Below are 20744 nucleotides of genomic sequence, written 5' to 3'. Positions count from 1 at the left end.
TATAGCGGATGTCTACCTTCTGACAATCACATCCAAAGCCCACAGAAATCAATGAGGTTTGGATGATGTCCTCGCAGTTTCACTTCCCTCTAACCAGGTGCAAAGGTGCTCACATGTCCCTTTGGAAGGGAGCAGCTAAGCTCTAGTGAGGTGATTATTTTCCTCATTCCTGCACTGCCTGAGCAGGGGAGGTTCTCCCCTCAATCTTCTTGGAAGATGGAAAAGATCCTCTGCTAAATTGGTTGGAGAAATGACAGTTTATGAAATGAGAACTTTGTGTGACAGGAACAACCTCTTCCTTGGAGAAAAGAGAAGTCAAGTTATAGGGTCGTTATCCACTTTCCATAGGAGCTACTGGAAGGAGGACTAGTTCTCTGTCTCCTATAGTAAAAGGAGAGGCCAAGAGTGATGATACACATTTGTACTCTCAAGTTGCTGAGGTAATGGGGGGTAAAGGAGAAGAAATTACAGGAATACACATATACACCCCCCAACTCATTCTTCACCAAGGAACAGAGAGAGGAATCAAAGAAATTAAGATAAAGAGGTTGGAGTCAAAGAAGCAGTACAGAGTGCAAGAACAATTTGTGAGAGGAAGGAGGCTGATCCAAAACATCTCCCTGAGGTCAGCTACTGAGACAAAGAGAAAAAGAACCTGAAATGAGGGATCCCAGAAGATCCATACTGCCTCTAACACTAAAAGTTCACGTATCTTTAAACCTGGAGCATTTTCTACATCCTTCTTTACTGAGCATGCCTTTTTATCCATGCCTTCTTTACTGAGCAGACAGTGGGCATTGTCAGCCACAGGGTCACGAATACCCTTCCATATTGCCAGTTCCCTCTTCTTAGGGATCTTGCATGGTAGTGAGTGCAACCAGTGAATCAACACAACTCTCTCAGGTCTAATACCAGATTTTGCAGCGTCAAAGGGACGCTTCTTTACTGCCCTAACCTCACCCACAAGTTAACTGTGAAATTTTGAACACCCGGATTTTGACTTTGGTCACAGTTGCCAGTTGTACTACTGGATCCAGCACAAACACATCACATTACTATCTTCTTGTCTTTGTTTCAGAATAAAGTGCTTAGATGGAATATTTTAGGTAGCTCATGGAAGTCAGGAATCACTCAGAAAGCGTGATCAAGGCCAGGAACACAGGAGAGAAGTAAATTAGATCTGTAAACTAGACTATACAGTAAGCTAGACCATATGGGTAAAAAAAATAATTAAAAAGTGCTCCATATAGCATTCATTTGTTGTCACAAATCATTTTGCAAACATTTAAAGTACTTCATCATCTATATAGCATCTGGAAATGTACACATTACAGCTTTTTTCCTCCTCATTTCATAAATGTGCTAGAAGCAGCACAAAATATTCTGTTCTTTGATATGAAGTGGAACATACTTGCCTGCATTTTAACTGAATTTATCAGGTCCCTGATTTTGTTTCACAGTCCATGACAACTTGAATTCTACTGAAATAAATATTCATAGTATGCATATTCGTGTCATATGTGCGAATTTGTAAACTTAAACCTTGGTTCCCATAATTAAAGCCATCAGTAAAAATTCTAAGATGGCTCTGTGCTTGTGCAGAAACTTGCAGAAGAATTTTCTCAAATTTTTTTTAATGCCAGTGCTTTGCTGGAAATGCCTTAATGCTCAGCTAGTATGGAAGCAAGCATTTTTACCAGAGGGATAAAAAATGAGCTTTGGATTTTAAAGGTTCATAATACAAAGTAAAATATTCTAAAATATTCTAAAATATAGTCATTTAAATAACTCTACCAAAACTAAATCTGAGAAAACTACAAATATGCTCATGGCTGTTCTGAGGGCAAAGGAGAAATGAATTTTGGGAAACAAATTAGTTGTTATTCATTATTTTCTTAGCTCTATTCGTAATTAGCTCTGTTCAGACCCAATTCTAATATCACTGATGGAAGTCCATAACCTCTGGCTGAGTTGAGTCATGTTGTGTGGGATTGGCACGCATTCAACTGCTGAAAAATCATTACAGGAACTACAAAATGCAAGATGGTGATACATCCTAATGTAGCAATTCCCAGGATATGGTCCCTTGAGAATTGCTTTAGGTTATGCAAGAGTCTCCCCTTGAATCAAATATCTCATTTTTAAATGCTAGGAAAACATCTAAAGGTGAATATTGTCTGCAGCAGGAGCAACACCCAGGCAGTGGAAGTGGTGACAGTATTTGTGGGTAAACACAGAGGCAGGAAGGAAAATTCTGTGCTGCTGCTTGTCATTTGTAGATTGTCTTCTAAGAGAAAAAGGTTGGCATTTGGAAAAGAAGATACATACCCGTAGCTGAGTGGTCTGGGGTGAGAAGGTGCCTGGAGAGGGTCGCAATGTGAGGAAATAGGAAGGTAGTGTTTGGTGTTGATAGCGGGGCTATGAGGGGGGAAATGGGAATCTAATGACAGGTGGGAAAGAGAATAACTCCAGGAGATTTAGCTGCCAAAACTCTCTTGCAAAAAGAAGTTGATGCTCCACTGCAATCAGAAAACTGATTAGCTAACACTATCTAATCAGTGCTAAGGTACCTAACAAACTGAGATGTTCCATTGTCTCTGCTTAGTTACACTAATAGGAGCAATGTCCCCTGCCAAAGTTTAAAGTTTCAATTTTTTCCCTGCTATACTCTCTCTCAAGCTGCCCTTCACACCTGGAAGAAGCTTCCTATAAGCATCCACAAAACTACTTCATTAGCTTTCAGCAAATTCCTCACTAAAACTCCTCCTTGTCACAGTTCCTGAATAATGTCTAGATTATGTGGGAACTGGTAACACGTCACGCATGCCCACCAGTAGTTAAACTGTCTAAGGCTGGAAAGGACTGATGTCCTGGTCACACTCTACCTTATTGTCAGCTTGCCTTTCCCTGACCTGCTGGCTTTATCTTCTTCTGTGACAGCTCGGGAAAAGAATTCCTTTTTTAGCCAGATAACAAGATTTATGGAGCCTCATCTGTCTGCCAGTTCTTCTCTAGTAACTTCTAAATCCATTGGCCAATTTTAGCTAAATTTGGCAGCGCAGGAGAAATCTCAAAGATTCTTTAGTACTCTAAAAAACCAAGATGACAGAAGATAAAGATACCAATACTATGTTCCCCAAGGTAAAGAACACAGTGTGAGCTTGCCTCCAGATAGGTATCATAGAATCGTACAATGGTTTGGGTTGGAAGCCACTTTAAAGATCTCATCTAGTTCCAGTCCTGCTGCCATGGGCAGGGACATCTTCCACTAGACCAGGTTGCTCAAAACCCCATCCAGCCTGGTCTCGAAAACTTGGAGGGATGGGGCATCCAGAATTTCACTGGGCAATCTCTTCCAGTCTCACTTGAGACATTTTATGATTTTGTATGATGGAATATTATTATTTTATACGAGGGAATGCATGCAGGAAAAATATTATAAATTTTTCACTCCTGGGAAACTGGTTTGTGCACTATAAAACCATTATGTTGTCTGTCTAGTGAATTCTCTGATGTGTCATAAGTTGTGCATGAACACTGCAGCATAGTTATCACTCAGTCAATCGGGACAAAAAATCAGTGAATCATAATCAAAAATCTTATGGAAAAATAGCTCCCTTAGTTCTGGAGACCAGTAAGCAACCTGCTTGTTGACTGTTGGCATGGTGGCATTTTTCTTTTACAGCTGACATGCCACTGTCCAGAGCTTCTAACAGCCAGAAGTTGTCCTGGCGTTGCTCACAGCTATCATGAAGTACTTGTGTGTTAACGAGCAGTGAAGAGCTACAAGGCACATACTGAGCTAAGTTCTGAAATCCTGTGTTTTGAGGAGCCCCCAGACTGTGAGTTTCCAATATGCTCGTTGCACATGTCTGTAGCCAACTTTTCCGTATGCTTGTACATTTATGGATAGCACTTCAGGGAAATCTGTGGCTTAGAAAAGGCAAACATTTAAATGTAAAGAAGAAAAACAGATCTCCTGAGTGACTGTTGTTAGCAAACTGTCTTCAGGAGGAGAATAAACCAGACAACATTCTATAAAGTATGTCTACATAATAACATTTTTTCCTGAGATAACAGAAAACAAAATAGAAAAAGTCTTCTTAATAGAGGGCTGGATACATAAATATCACGACTCTGGTCACTGGTATGATTTGTATCAGCAGAAAGTTAAAGGGCAGTGATAGCTTGGTCAAAGGGCAACACACAGGTTGGTGTCAGGGATGAAACAGGGCAGCGTGATACAGAAGACAGATCATGTATAAAATTCGGGATATTTTCACACTAGAGACAGAACAAAGGTGGCAGCTATTAAAAACAAGGCAGTACATAAATCAGGGCTTGCTCCTACAGATGGTGGTGAGCGATTCCCAACACTTCCACTACCAAATATATTGTCAGCATCAGCCAGAGGCTGGATTTATTCTCACTAACTATTTAGACTTACACTACACACTGACTTCATTTTTCTATCACTTCAAGTTAGATAGTATCACTGCCTTTGGTCCCTCTGATCCATCAACCTCTCTTTGGCTTCTTTTTAAAGACATTTTGAAATCAAATTCACAGTACTGAAATCACTGAAAACCAAAAGCTGTGACAGAGTAAAGAGGGCAACAGTCATACAAGTATCAATCTTCACAAAATTGGATACACAATCTTATGACAGCTTTGGCCCCGCATAATGTCCATGCAAAAAAAGTTTCTGAGAAATGTCAAATATATAAATATCAGCTTATTAAGGATGGCCATTCAAAAAAATAATTTATGAAAAATTCCTACACCGCACAGTGTGCTCTTCAAGAAGAGAAAAGTAATGTAGTTGGACAGATTCAAAATCAATTATAAGTTTCCTTTTCATTTCCCTGAACTCTTACTCACTAGTTTTCTTCATTGTTGTTAAGTTAAAAAGTAATAATTAAAAAAAGACTTGAAAATGGGTTTTTTTGCATTATCTAAACCCCTTTTGCTTAGCAGAAGAGGTGTGTTATACAGTGAAGAACATTCTACTGATGCCTTACGAAATCTTCTTTGCTTGCTAAATCACCGCTTTGTCTGGGTTACATGATAAAATAATTTGTAATCTCCATCAGACTGTGAAAAGCAGCTATCTTCAACTACTGAAAATAAAGTAAAATTGCAAAACTTGGCTACACTAAAATTAAAGAGCAGACAATGCTTCATTGAACTCAGGGAGAATTAGAAACATCTGTCAACATATTATAACAAAAACTCCTACAGTGAACAAAAGTCATAAGTGTAGCTCTCTTACTTCCAGAGAAGTTTGCTAATTTAAAAATTATGTACCTGAAAGAGAATCAGGTCCTGAATTTATGAAAGTGTCCTTAGTCATAAAAAATCGAGGAAGAGAAATACGCTACAGGATCTACATACACAAGATTCAAGCATTGGATAACTGTCTGCACTTCCAGGGACATGAGAGAGAAGGACCCATCACTGCATTGCTCCTGGATAAAGACACACCTAGTAATAAATTATTCCAGCTGACTTTTCCCAGGGATCCTCATTATCAGATGCGACAGACATGGAGATGGAGCCAAGTAACAACCACTGCATCAGGGGTGGGGAGTACTAGGAAGAGGTCAGAAGAACAAGTTTCTTACCCAGTGTGTGAGATTTGACAGCTCGGAAGATACTGGGGACACTTCCATATGACTCATCCACAAGCCATCTACAGCTGACTGATCTACAACCAGCACAACAGATGAAACTCATCCCCTAATGAAGCCAAGAGAATTTTGCCAATAACTACAACAGTGCCAAGTATTCCACCTGAGGGCTTTGAATTTTTTCCAAACATATTAAGCAAAGATTGTGTTTACTTTGATATATAAAAGATTGCAGATCTGACAAACCCTCTCAACTCCGTCCAGGCAGTGTAGTAAGAACTGCAGTGTTCAAGTAACATTGAAGTTGCAGACAGGATTCAAGATTTTCCTTGGTTTTAAAATTTTCGTCCCATTTTTACCATGGTAATTGTTTTCTCCATATATTAAAAATAAAATAATTGAACCAAACCAAATAAACAATTCTGTAGCACAAAAAGGAGGCAGGAAAGCAAATCTTTCCACTGATACTGTGCAAATTTTGTTAATCTAAAGCATTCACTGAGATGTAATATCACAGAGTACTATGCCTGTAAAATGCAGATGTTGAGCTCTGATGACATCATTTCTAAGAAAAATAAACAAATATATTGGCTGCTACTTATGGCTCTGTTTCACATTCTATAGTACTTTGTCTCCAACGGGGGTGAGAAAGGTCTTAGCTGCTGCCCATAGCTGTTGAGTAGCGAAATGACAAAGTTCAACTGGTGGGAACACCAAAATTTTCCAAAATCCTGGTGGCTCGTGGTTGTTTTACACTACCATAGTAAGATAGGTGTGAAGCTTTTTCCCTGTCACTGGGGAAAAATGCTTTTTGCTAGGTGGTCTTTTTGGTGTCTATTAATACATTTGAACAGAAACTTCTCTTTTTATTGTCACCCCGTATATTACTTATTTTCTACAAACTTGTAAGAACTTCATATGCTTGAGGTCTCTGTCCTTATGCAAGTTGCTAGGTAGCACTAACAAGCAAAGGCGCAGACAACACAATCACAAAAGCCTCATTGACACCCAAATGACTTTAATTTCTTAGTGATTGCTGCAAGAGGAAGCATTTACTGGGACAATGTATGGCGTTCTTTCAGCATGTCCCTGACCTTTGCCGTTCTTCTCTCCTGTGCTCTGGGCAGAAAGAATATACATGATACACTACTACTGGGAAAAATGGAGGGGTTTGGTCTGTTGGTTTTTTTTGCAGCTCTACAGCTTTTGCCATACTTTGCATAGTCAAGATTCACTTGGGTTTGAAGATGTATGACCTTTATTGTGCCTTTTAAAAGCATGCTGAGGATGTGTCCTCCTACCAACAGCATACGCAAACTATCTCAATAGAATATTATATACTATACCCTGAAGAACATATAAAATTTAGTTTTAAAGTTAACTGGAGACTACAGCACACATAATTCACTAGAACAGAATTATATTTCCAGAGACACATTTTTAATATCATTTCTTACTCCACTCACCCCAGACAAATTTCTAGAAAAATTCAGCTGAAACGATCTCTGCTACAAGTACAGAAATCCTGCACTACATAGAAAGCAAGATGTTAGAAATCCACATGCTCATTTTTCATTTAGGAGACACACTGATTTGATTGCTTTCAAAAAAAGGAAAAAAACCCTCAAACTTATGAAAATCTAGCCTCTTTTTTGAATCAGTTATTAAGCTGATTTAGTTCAGCATAAAACGCTAGGATAAGTATCAATGCAGGTTGTCTGTAAATTCCATCCCAAGGTTCAATTTGTTGCAAATTTTGGAATGCAAAAATTAAATTGTCATTGCCACGATGGCACACAACCCAAAAACCATAAAGTAGTGCCTGTGGTGATGGTTTGCACAAATATAAAGGTCTTCCAGATCTTGATATGGAGATTATTATTTCTTCAGATTAGCAAGTGGTGGAGCTCAGAAAGTCAGCACTAAGGATACAAATGTAATGTCTCCCTTACATACATACCCTAGTGTAATTCAAATTGCAACTATATCCATTGTCTGCAGAGTTTTACAATATGCTTCAACAGATCTGTAGGATGCTTAACATTTTTCTATTAAATGCTACAGATTTGTATGTCATTTCTGTACAACTCTACCTCATTTTTATAGATGCTATTGATTCATACTAAAATTTTAACACATGCATGTTACAGATTTAGCTTTCCATTGAATTCTAATGAGACTCCAGCATCTTATTCTTTATGTTGTTGCTGAATCCTTGAACTTTTTTTCAGTTCCTTAGCATATATCCACAATGATAATGTACTTTTTAGTGATCTCATTATTTTAGGAGAGAAGCATGCCTGTTAAGTAAAAGACCCTTCCTGATGAATTTCTGTGCACCTATTAATGTCGGGATCCCCACTTGCAGCTACTGGCACCTTACTGAAAATACAAGCATATGGGGCCTGTGTTTATTTAGGTTAAAACAAGGAAGCATCAAACAAGTGTGATAGAAGCTGCACACTTTCATGAATCAGTCTATTTTACAGGTTCCATCTGCTCTTAAGTGTTTCCCAGAGAACAAACACTGTGTCACTATACTGCATATTTCCATTGCACTATCCCAAACACACTTAAGCTGCTGACAGATTAATGCTTAGTTCACTTGTGGCATACATTCTTGGGTTCTTACACATGTTCTTATAAGGAAATGGAACTCACTAAGCACTTAATCGCAAGTTGGGGTAGTGTTATTGTATTGAATACAACACACTAACCTTTTTTCAGGAACAGGCTAAGGTATCTCTATATAAGCCATTGCTGTCACTAGCACTGCCAAAGACCCTGGAAATCAAATCACTTTTGTCAACCTCAGTTAAACAAAAGCAAGCAGAACTTTGCTAAAGGGTAGCCCTGGGGGCTAGGGATGAGCCACCTGAGGGGTGGGCAGAAATGGCCAAAGGATTGTACTGTTTACTGGAATGCAACTTGTATGACTTAAGCACGCATATATTTGCTTGAAGCCATTACAAATAGATCTTGATAAAATAACTGCAAAGACAGGGAATAATAGGCAGATATAAAAACCAGCATCAACAAAACTGAAGTAAACTACAACCCAACTTGCTAAAGACATCAGCAATCCATGAATTTACCTAGCTAGGAAGCAGTAACAGCAAGAGAAACTGGTATCAGTATATGCAAAACATATATACACCATGAATATCTGCATTTTTGCCTGGGAGAAAGCTAGTTTCATGGAGAATCCTTTATGGCCTTACCTGGTGTAAAACAAATTTGGTTAGTTCACAGCAGCGAAGAACCTCACCTTGTCTCTTGTTTAATTACAGGGCACAAAAAGGAAGAGATAGCATTTTAGAGTGAATATCAGAAAAATTGTAAGTAAATTTTCTTCCACGTTCAACCAGGCAAGTATATGTCCAGTTCTGACCTTTGAAATAAATTTTATAGAAGAAAACTTAGTGCTTGACTCCCTAAGCAGGCTGATCCCCCCAATTATATACACCACACCATTATCACCAACAGTGAAGGCCTTTTTCACAGACTTGTATGTTGCTGACACCTTCAGTGAAATCAAGATCTACAAACCACTGCTGATTTCTGTAGAGCTCTGTCTTTTTCATTTATCAGAGAAATTATTGTCATTCTTCCCTTGCTTAACTCAGCAGGGTCTGAGTACAATTCGCTCTGGGTTTTTATTAATGTCACTGGATACAGTAAATGCTCCATCCCTGCAGTTTTTCCAATGCAAAGATCAGGCACAGTGACAGTCCTCACCACTGCAAACGGGAGGGAAAAAGTCATGTCCCACTGCAGTATCTGGAGTTGATTGTTCACCAACGGACAGTTTAACACACCAGAGGTGTATAACCACCGTATTTTTTTGTTCTCAAGTTATAGAAGACAGGGGTACTTCCCCGGGACAATGCTGCTCTCAGAGCAAGGCAGGGGGTTGAAAGCACAGAGTACTTAACAAAATTATCAATTTTAGTGAATGCCAATATACTTTTATTTCTGTCACAGTGTAATGTTTGGGGACAAAATTTTTAGCAGCGCCTGTTGCAACATGACAAGGGGTAATGCTTTTAAACTAAAAGAGGGAAGATTCAGACCAGATATAGGGAAGAAATTTTTTACAATGAGGGTATTGAAACAGGAAAACATTGCCCAGAGAGGCAGTAGATGCCCCATCCCTGTAAACATTCAAGGTCAGGTTGGTCGGGGCTCTGAGCAACCTGATCTAGTTGAAGATATCCCTGCTCATTGCAGGGAGGCTGGAGTAGATGACCTTTAAAGGTCCCTTCCAACCCAAACCGTTCTATGATTCTATGAATCTTGATGCTCTGTTACATGAAAAAGACCTTTTTTTTCCCTCTCCCTCTCTTTCTAGCTCTCTAGTGGCACAAGCAACCTTACAAAATTTGATAGTGTCTTTTGATAAATATTCAGCATTGGTAGAGCTCACCTGCACTGCAAACATGCCAGCAAGACAATACACAGATGATCTGAATCCAGACAGGTAGCAGCAGATAAAGCCTGAGTATGCATTCAGGATGTTATCTTACTGTATCTTACTGCAAGCACGTAAACCTGCTTTTCATCTCAAAATTCTGAGATGTGAAACTCATAGAGGTAATATTACCCAACTTAGTTACACATTTTGAAATCCCTTGAAAAACAAAAGGCCTTATGCTGCTGCAGTACTGAGACAAATATCTAAGATAACTTATCTCTAGCTATTGTCATGAAAGTAACCAACTAACTAGCAGTACATTCCCCTGGTCATAAGTTATTTTGTGTGATTTTTTGGTAAGATTTGAGAAGTTACAATATGTTTCATAGGACACAATGTCTGTGTTTCAGGACACCTCAAACAGTCCAACATGCAGCCATTTCCCATTCTTCCCAAGCAAGATCTTCAGTTGTATTTACATAAACATTTTTAAAACGTGTTTTGTGCCACCATCTAAAGTGAAGTTTTCCACAAAATGCTGTGGTAAATCTTGCAAATTCCCTCTATGACAAGAAAATTAATCTCCCAAATGTGTTTCCTTTTTATGACTGCATATATTGAGGCTTTTGTTTTGCAGCAATGTAGGATCTAATTCAATTTTTCAAAGTCTGCCAAACACACTATTGCATGAAAAGATTTTCTTTTCTCATTCTCTTTTCTATTTCATCAACAATAAATTGAGTTGAAAGACCTGGTTTAGGATGCTTCTACTTGTTGGCTCTCACTTTTTGCCAGTTTTCTGAAGACTTCTGAATGCTGGCCAGCCTTAAAAATACATTAAATCCTTGGTGTGCATCATTCAACATACCTGAATTAATATGGAAATGTATTCATGATGTGGCTGTAATGAACACACTTTGGTTCCAGAACTTTATCTTCACTTCTGGCAGCGCATCAACTATATCCTCCAAAAGTGCACTCCACGGCTGGAGAAAGCTGATTTTCCTCTTAGAAAAGTATTTGCAACTGTAGCAGTATCAATTTTCTTTGCCCTCTCCCTTTATCTTCTGTGATGATGGGCAGAAGTTAAAAGAAAGGCTTTTCCTCCCTAATTTTGATATTTCTGGGCTTCTTCTAGTTGTTCTTTGGTTGCTTATACTCTTCCCTCTCTCCCTTTACCGGTCATGTGTGCATTGCATTCCTCAGTTTTCCTCCAAGATGACTTTGTTTTGCTTGTAAAATGTAATTTTTTTATAATTAATTAGTAAACTTGCATATTTTTCTGAAGGGGATTTTTTTTTTTCTCTTTGATATATTTATCTTGCTCTCACTTTTGTCAGTTTTCATGGCCCTTTGGGCAGCCTACTTTCTGTTTCTCAGAGAATTTCTTCTTACCCGTGCTGTAGCCTAACCTGTCTTTTGTTAGCCTTCCAACATTTGTACTCAGTTACCATCTTTCTCTGGCTCTCTACCCACAGTCATTTGCTTTTTGTTTCTTTCTTGTTACTTTCATCTTCAAAGTCACGTTACTGAAGGTGATTCAGGCTTCTGCGTCTTGCCTGATGATGAAATGACAAAGTGAATCTGAGAAAAGAGGTTCCAGTATACTCAAGGGAGGAGAAAGGAATCTGGGAGAGGTAAGGGGTGGGAGAGGAGAAACACTGAATCACCTGCTTAAACATTAAATTGGATTAAAGGGGCTTGGCATACATCTCAGGGTTAGATACCATCAGACAATGTGTGGGGTTCTGGCCTAAAGCAGATCGATAGATTTTCTAGTATAAAACCAGAGTGGAAAGGAAGGAAGAAGCACCTTCTGTGGCAACCAAGGGAATACACACAGGAAGGTTTTGCAGGTGAGCATACGGTCACATCACGCCATCAATCCTTTCACCCTAAATTGCATAATCCAACATTTATATGTTGTACAGAGAAGTAAGAAGATTAGCCATTGACTAAATTTCTGAAGGCCAGGAGCTGTTGTATTTATGAAGCAATGCAATTAGTGTTTGTGTAGCAGTCAATATTATTCTATTTCCTTGAGCAGTCACATATGGCACAATTCTACTGCTAATTATATGAGGCAGAGTGCTATCCTAATGTGGCTATGTCACTTCTTATACCAGGATTAGATAATTTAGAAGTAGTTCTGATACCTCCAAATATATAGAAGGACTGGATTTTCTGGTTTTATGGGGTTAAGAAAAGCTGACTCACAGACCTTGATCTTGTAGTCTACCATCACACCAGTAACTGTGTGGTCTCCAGGATTTGCTCACTGCACTAATTAACCTTTTCCTCTCGCCTACATATTATGTTTTTTCTATTCCTTTCCTGTCAACATCAGTCTGGGAAATTTCAGCTTTACTCAGCATCACATATCCTGCTGCAGAACCTCTCTGACCTTCATTCTCTGGTTTCCCTGCTGGATGGATCATCTCACTAGGAATTTGGTCAATCATTGACACGGTTATTGTTTGACAATACTTCCTTCAATTTTCTGGTTCTGCACGCCCCTCTTCAAAGCACCGTCTCTCCATCACTCACTCGAAGCTCATTGATTCACCCTTTACACAGACTCTATTTTCTTCAATTTCTTTGCTCTCCTTATCTGCTGCTCCTTTCCTCTTCCCTTTCTCACAACTGTGTTTTTCCTTTTCAGTAACTTTTCCACTTCTTCAATAGCAAAAAATATTGCTTTTTCATCTTCTTCAGCCTTTATCTCTAAGGTTGCTTAGACTGTTCTCTTGCAATTTATACTATAATTTTCCTTTTTCACCATTGTTCATACCTCCACCACTAGGAACTCTTAATTGATTCTCTTCTTAAAAGCACTGCCAAGTCTCCACTCTCTGCCTCCTCAACTCAAATTCACAATTTATTCAAACAAAGAAATAGATATTTTCTGAATCAAGTCAGACTCTTCCTAATTCTCCCCCCAGAGAATGCTTTGTTCCTTATGACTTCTCTGATGCAATTTTTTGCATGCCCTCTCTCTTTTTTTGTCTCTTTCATCAGACATAGTACTGTAAGTTTATCTTTCTTTTTAAACAACTCTCCTCTCCTTTGTCTCCCTTTTCACCATGAATTCTGCCTCCAAAATAGATTTTCAAAGCAATGTTCACTTACTGTCAAAGCAGTCCAAAATTCCACATATGCTTCATACGTATCTATTTTTAGCTATTAATTGTTCCCTTGATATCACTTTCCAATCCCATTTTAGCTCAGGTTCTAACCAAACCTTTGTTTAGAATCTCTATGCCACTAACTTCCCCCTTTTTGTCCTAGCAAAATTCACAAAGACACTGTGAATTCCAAAAAATCGTTCTCAAAATCATTCCAGCTGAGTAACTATGCTGCATTTTTCTCACAGCACACAGGTCTTTGTAATATCTCCTCAGGCATTTGTAGGTTAGTATGTGAGAGCTTTGTTTTTGCTTAGAATGTGTTTAATTCTCACTTCTATTTTATTCATGTGTGTCCTTTAATTGGTGCGTAATAGCAAGCAGACTAACGAAAAGAGCTCAGGTAAGGGCTACATAAGTACTTACTTTGTAAATTTTGAGTATGCATGTACAAAAAAGAATAAAAAAGGATCCCCTATGAGACAAAGGTACTAACTATTCCTGCTTATGTAAAAAAAAAACAAAACTAAACTGAATCTTTCAGTTCTGATAGGCAGGTAGACTAGGACTGAAATCTTTATTCCAGAAAAAGCCAGAAGCCCTGAATGGTCTTGTATCTTAATCTGAAAAAGATCCTACAGTGCAAATAAATAATTACAGATGAAGTTATCAGTGACAGAGAACACAGCTCTTTCAAGAAGTTTCTTAAAACATCTTGGAAATGCTACGTGAGAGGTGGAGAAATCAACACTTGTAGTTGTGTCAGAGAAAAATGAAACTCTGAGAAACTCTTGGTTTCTTCTGGGTTTTTATTCTGGGAAATAAAACTCTTGGTGATTTAGTTCACTAACATCACTAGGAGATCACTGTCTGTAATATTCAGACTCATATAGCTCTTGGCATAAGTGAAAGGTGAAACTAGAAACTAAAACTGAAAACTGAAGCTAGTTAGCACCAGTATATAAATATAGAGCTACTGGATGAACACAGTCAGAAAAATCTTGCAGCAATGAAGCTATTTAAGAAAGTCTTAGCCTACCTAAGAAATGTGGTATATACTGAAAGAGGTACTGCAAATTAACTCTGATGTTGCTGAAGTTATGTGTGATAGAGTATATTGGACAACCTAGACACATCAAAATTATGCCTGAAAAACAGTTGGCGTGACTAGAGAGAATTATAAGAAATTTTACCCGTATGCACAATAGGAGAAAATGAGGAAAGGTAGATGGTGGAGCAACTATCGGAGCGTGAGCTTACAGGAATCATTGAGAATTATGCAGCTCAGTATCACTCCTGGGGACAGCACGTGCTTGTAATGGAAGAATACAAGAAAAACAACCAGAAAAAGAACCAGAGAATGGAAGGTGCTGATGCTGTGCAGACATACCTAGCAAGCAAGCAGCAAACCAGAAAATCCATTTCCTATGCGGGAAATGGACTGATCAGGAGACAGATAACTTAGGGACCAGATTTCAGACATAAGACATTTCTTTTTCTGTTTTGGAAAAGCTGTTGAGATTAGAGGGATATGGGGGGGACAAAGTAGGGAGGAATGGAAGATGGGACTGGGCTGCTGAAGTGCTTTAAGGGATTTCTAAAGATATCAGGCCAGGGACACGTATGTTCCCTGTTTATCTGTAAAACAGCTACAATGAAGCCAGAAATTGTGCAAATACTGCTACAAACATCTTCCTTTTGGAAGAGTTACCTACAATTAATCAGAGACAATGCACTCTCCAATTTATAACAGGTTCTTCTACCAAGAGGCCCAAGAAAAAAGAACCAACTGGAGTTTACAGTTCTCATGGGTTTGTGGTATATATTTTTGTCCTTTCAGATTTGCATAAGAGATGTCCAAACCTCTCCAGAACACAAAAACATCTTTAACTTTCTGATTAAAATAACAAATATGCAACAAAAATTTTTACTGATGTCTATGTTATCTCACATAAAAGATTTGTGAGATAAAGTGGGGATAAAGTAGGAACAAAGACAATTATCATACAAATGTTCATATATATCCTATTTTTTTGAAAAACTGTATAACACAACAATATAGAGAGTACAGAGCATGAGAATGTCTGCCTTCCACTAGGAGGCACGTTCAAGTGAAGAATGTTTTTGTTAGACTACAAATATAACAGTCTCTCATGAGGATTTCTAACGCCTTCATGAGCTGGCGTGGTTTGTATATGTGGTCTGGCTTCCACTGATTTATGCTAATAATGTCAGCTAATTATCACATAACTCATTAAACACAGGCAGTGAAGAGCGATCCCTGGGAGGAAAGTGGAGAGGTGATCTTGGTGCTGTCCACTGTTTCTACCTGCTTTAGCAGTTTGTCACTATCAAGCTCTCATCCTTCTATTGATTTCCTTACATTGAAGGTGCACCAAAGAGGCCTGGTGCTCTTCACTCACTTTATGGCGACAGCTTCCTGAGGTCCAATGAGTTGTGATGCCCCCAGCTTTGTACATTTACACAGACACAACCTACTTTTTTAGCAAATGTACCTCTTTCTTCTTTTCACAAACCTCTGATGTTTACTTATGACTACTGTCTTACCATCTTTAGATGACAAATCAATGGAACCATTCATGAACCAAAAATCATTCCTAAATCTTAATTCACATGTATTTGTTTAGGCAACCAAAAGAAAGGATACCCCATCTATTCAGATTTTCCCAGTTTTTTAATCTCTTACAGTTCTTTGGTAAGATTTTGTTTTCTCCTCTTTCCACATATTTTTCTCTAAACATTAGAGATAAATTCCCATTTATGTCTAAGTGGCCATTTTCTAAAACCCCAGAAAAGTGAGCAAGGTAGATTTTATTCTTTTTGTTCTTTGTTTCATTCCTTCGTGGAATTACTTTCTCCACCTTCACGTTTTTGTCTCCCTCTCAAGGGATCCCAGAGGTAAGATTTATGTTTACTACTGACGTTTTATGATTAAGACACTGAACTTTGGTCCCTGAATTACTGCTGTCTCTGGGTCCAGAAATCTGCCAGCCACGCACAAGTCCCCAGGGGACCTCCCACAGCCAGGGTGCCGATTGGCGCTGAATCCAGACTTTAACCCTTAAGCACCAGCATCCCCCAGTGGTCCTATTTATCACTGCAGTTCACTTTTTTTTTTTAGTTTTTTAAGTGCTCTAACTTTTCATGTAAATGTTAATTCAAGCCAAGTGCCTCAGAACTAGTCGGTACTCAGGAGTTTGCTGAACTCCGTAAAGAAACATATATCTTTGATCATAAGTAAAGATAAAAAAAATTAATTTTTTTCCAGTCACGGTATATATCATCAGTGTAATACAAAGTGTACTACCTGTAAGAACAGGACTTTTTTGTAAAACACATTTGAAAACAGGGGGAAATCAGACCAAAAGAAAACCAGACTATTTATTGGAGAGCATTTTTGAAGAAGAGAAAATAGGTTCAGAGTTTCTTCCAACAAGATTAGATTCTACAGCTATTTTTGGCTTTTTACAAGATCATGACTCATGGAAAAGATACTATAGCAGCCATCAATTTTTAATCTTCTTGTTGATTGAAGTTCACATACTTAGAAACTACAGTCTGTCATATCTATTGGATTTGAATTCTACATTAAAAATTCCTGGCTGAAATTTCGTTCATCCAATGAAAATTGAACCATGTTCTCTGAAAAGAAGTATACAAGAAGTATATCCCAGCCACTGTTCTTACACTTAGCCCTTTTCAAAACAACCAAAAATTGTGTTGACTGTGATTGTTTTCTCTGTTCCCTAAAAAATCTCACTCACTGAGGAAAGCTGAAGTAATGGGATACTGCAAAACATCACTGGAAGGAGTAGGAGGGGTGAGAAGAGCAGACAAAGGATGCCCACCTCACACAAATATGGGATGCTTGCACCTACCCAGCTCCCTCCCACTCCAGGAGCAGAACAGCCACATCAGCACAAGCCCTGTATCAGTGCTGATTCAGTGGAGGAAGGATGGAGGGGGAAGGATGTGCAAGGCTGCCAGGGGAAGAAACAGAACAACACTACTGCACAACACTTCTGTACAGCATGAGACAAAGGAATTTCCTCTCGTTAATGCTGGAGCCCTCCAGTAACTTCTAATGCTGCAGCATTGGAGATGAAGGATTGTTAATTAAAACAGCCCATCTGAAAATCAGTGGGTTTTATACATTAGGTTTAATTTGATCAGATTATGAGCAGTGCAGAACAGAAAAAGATGACCATTTTTCTCCTCTCAGCATAAGAATCTGACCAGAGCTGATGCCACAGGAGCCCAGAGAGGTGACACAGCTTTACCCAGTCCCTTCTGCTTTCTAAATCCAGTAGGCCCATGGTGTCACTTAGCTACTTCTTTTCCTCCTATTACTCTTGCTACAATAGCTGAGGACATCCAGCAAGTTTTATAACAGGCGCTCACTTCCACTGTCTACATTGTAAGCAGAATACTTGAGAGAATGGAAAAAAAACCCCACCCCAACCCAATCCCCAGAACATTTGTGCATTCTCTGCAATTTAAGAGCTAAACGCTGGGGTCCTTCCTGAGAGGTAATCTAAAGGAAGTCTGCCTTACTCAGCATCTCTGAATTTGATTCTTCATGAGCAGCAGTCAGCCCAGAGTGTGAATGTGCTCACTGAGACATGACAAACCCATGTAACACCTCTTGCTGATATTCCGTTATTATGTGGTTAAGGCTCATGAGGATTTTTGAAAGGAAGTTTATTTTTGCAAGCTGCTGAGTGCTGACTATGATGTGGGGCAGCTTTCACTTAGGCAAATGTCTTAACTTTTGCTAAGGCTCTTGGACAGACAGACAATTACTGTGACGTACAAGAAAATCTGTGTAGATAGATTTGGCTTGGGCTACTCAGCGGAAGTACCTGTTGTAGATTTTAACAAATAATGGACAGTTACAGTTCAGCACAAAAGGAGAAGGCAGCTTTTCATCTCGACAGCTGCCATCTCTCCCATTCTTTTGGAAGTTCTAAAATTATTTGAGAGCTCCTAAACAGTGTCCCTCATAGGCTACTGTCACTACCTAAAACACAGAGGTCGGTACTCAGTATGACAAATCAGGTTTATGTAGTTTAACCACCTGTCTCTGCCAGTTATATGAAGTGGATGATTCTGAAAATGTCAGGAACCATCATAATGAAATCATACATTATGATACAAAGTGTCACACAGCACTGAAAATTAAACCTGCTGCTAAAGAAATGGAAAATGCACAATACACAATTAAAATTGTTTTTGACCAAATCTCCAGAGCCTTAAAAGTTGTAACAATGATTTCCTATTTATATGGACCACATGAATTCTCAGGTGATTCCCTGTGGAGAGCTGTATGAATACTTTTTCCAGAGCTGAGGAAAGGAAAATAGATAGCTATAATGGAACTGCAGGAGCAGCCAAGCAGTAGATTGATTCAACAGGAGAAATTCAATGCATCCCAAAAGATTTCCTAGGATTTGCTCTCCTGCTGCTTAGGGCACAATTTGTTGTAATGAGAAACTGAGGATTTTGTTTCAGGTGTGTCAAAGCTTGTAGTGATGACTTAAAGGTATAAAGAAAAAACAAAAACTGAAAATCTCTTTTAAATAATGCTTTTGGATGAGAAGAGAACAAGGAAAAGCTCTTCAAGGTGCTAAAAAAGTCAAATACCTCATGTAAATAGCACTCTTTAAGAGATACTAATTGAATGCACTGTCGAACCCTTTCCTTCATCTCCAAACTCCTGCATTAAACAGCTTGAAAACTACAGTACATTTCAGTAAGCAGAGCACAGAAAGCTTTATTAAATTATCTGGTAAAATTGCACTTGGTCTCACCTTAATCTCTGCTCTCTGAAATGTCTGTAGAAAAATCCTCAGTTGTCAGTTGTGAAGAACCGAGTTAACAAGTTATAAAATAAAAAATACAAGGGAGGGTTTTTTTTATTTATTTAATAAAGGAACATTTAAACAGGCAGACTACTCCGTTCATCTGAAGCATGCCACGCGATAGAAGGCTGGCAGGAAACATGTACTGCTGCAGTACTACGTATGCCCTGTTTGAAAGGTTAAGTGGGACATGCATGATGTGAATTTCACCCTGAAGAAACATGAAAATTTGCAGGCATTCATGCCCTCCTCTATGAGAAGTAGTAGTCATTATGAACACTGAGCTTCTCCACAGCTCCACTGTACACCAGCCTGTGCAGTTTTCTTGCTAATTAGTTTATAGTGAAAGCTCTGAAATGCTGTGCTGTTTCTCAAGTGAAGCCCAAACTTTTATGCAGAAAGAGGCTGCCAGATGAAGTTTCCTCAGACAAAATGCTGAATCCTGATGGCATTTGGTTTGCTTAGGGAAGACATGTAAAATCCGAGATGTTCATATTCACAGCAGCACATATTGTTCAGCACCAGCATGCTCATCTCACTTCTCAACATCACACTATGTACTGGAACATCATATGGTGTAGAAGAACCAACACAGAATAAATGGATGCTCTAAAAAATACTTTACCAAGAATGAACATTCATGCATGAATGACACTGTATCTGGACGTTCAGCACAGGTTTACATTTAGTTACAAAAAATGCACATATCCAGAATCCAAAGATTAGAGTCAGAGGGCTTTTAGAACAGACCAAAGCAGACAGCACCAGCTCTTTCTCCACTTGACGACCAAACCTGCATTACAGATCCAAGCTCCAACTAATTTCAAGACCTACCACATGAAGTAGAATCTCCTAGAGCATCCTTCCTTATGGAAAAAAAGCCATTAGACTCAGAAACTCTCTCAGCACATAGCATAGGAGCAAGTACTGACCAGGAGAGAAGAACAGCAAGTACTTCACCACCTCAGCCCCTTTCCTTTTCAATTTCCAGTTGAAACTGCATTTTAAGACTTTTTTTTAATTATTATTTCTGTAAATTCTATGTATCGATTATACAAAGAATATATGTTATTTCGGCCAACTGCTTGCTCCTCAGGCTTGACCTGGCTCAGCATAAAACACGGATACCCTCATGGCAGTGGAGTCTGAACCAGAAAGTCAGATTCTGATCAGGGCTGGGGCAGCATCTGAACACATGAAACAGTCAGGAGCTAATAATCAGTTATTACTATAATTCCTATTATCATTTTAGTTGCTCTCAGCCTGACTGTGAAAGCAGGATGGGAGCTCTGCCTCATCCACTAACTTGGAAAGCAAGGCAAGTTGTATAGCAAGAAATAAAACCAGTAAAAAGCATCTATACGAAACACAGTATTTGCTTATAATGAGACAGTCCCCTCTCCGCCATCTTTGGAAAACACTGAACCAATTACATGTCTTACCTGTATGGTTCCAGAGTCCTGTTGCCATAATACAAAGCTTCTTCCCAGAATTCAAGGTTAATACAGGCATCCATGGCACAGTCAAGCATTTTCAGCTGATAGATATTTGTGTCTGGAAGACGACCCGTATTGCTGCTCAAGAGATTCTTGCATCTTGCCAGAATCCGCTCCCACTCTTTTATTAGACTTAGTTAAAGAAATATCTTTAATCAAACAAAAACAGAACTTCTAAATGTTGTTAGCAAGGAGTA

General features: G+C 38.8%; 1 protein-coding gene across 2 annotated transcripts in view; it reads right to left on the bottom strand.

Moving 5' to 3' along the window:
* The window catches only part of SMYD3 (SET and MYND domain containing 3), a 395935-nt gene that overhangs the window by 32132 nt on the left and 343059 nt on the right, over positions 1–20744 (bottom strand). For both annotated transcript variants that reach the window (XM_014950576.1, XM_014950578.1), the window contains exon 10: positions 20494–20668. In XM_014950576.1, the coding sequence (XP_014806062.1) occupies positions 20494–20668 (175 nt within the window). The remainder of the gene's footprint in view (positions 1–20493; positions 20669–20744) is intronic.

This window comes from Calidris pugnax, unplaced genomic scaffold, assembly GCF_001431845.1.
Source record: "Calidris pugnax isolate Ruff unplaced genomic scaffold, ASM143184v1 scaffold24, whole genome shotgun sequence".
Taxonomy (NCBI): Eukaryota; Metazoa; Chordata; class Aves; order Charadriiformes; family Scolopacidae; genus Calidris; species Calidris pugnax.
Note: the sequence above shows the minus strand (reverse complement) of the source record. Positions and strands in the feature narration are given on the sequence as shown.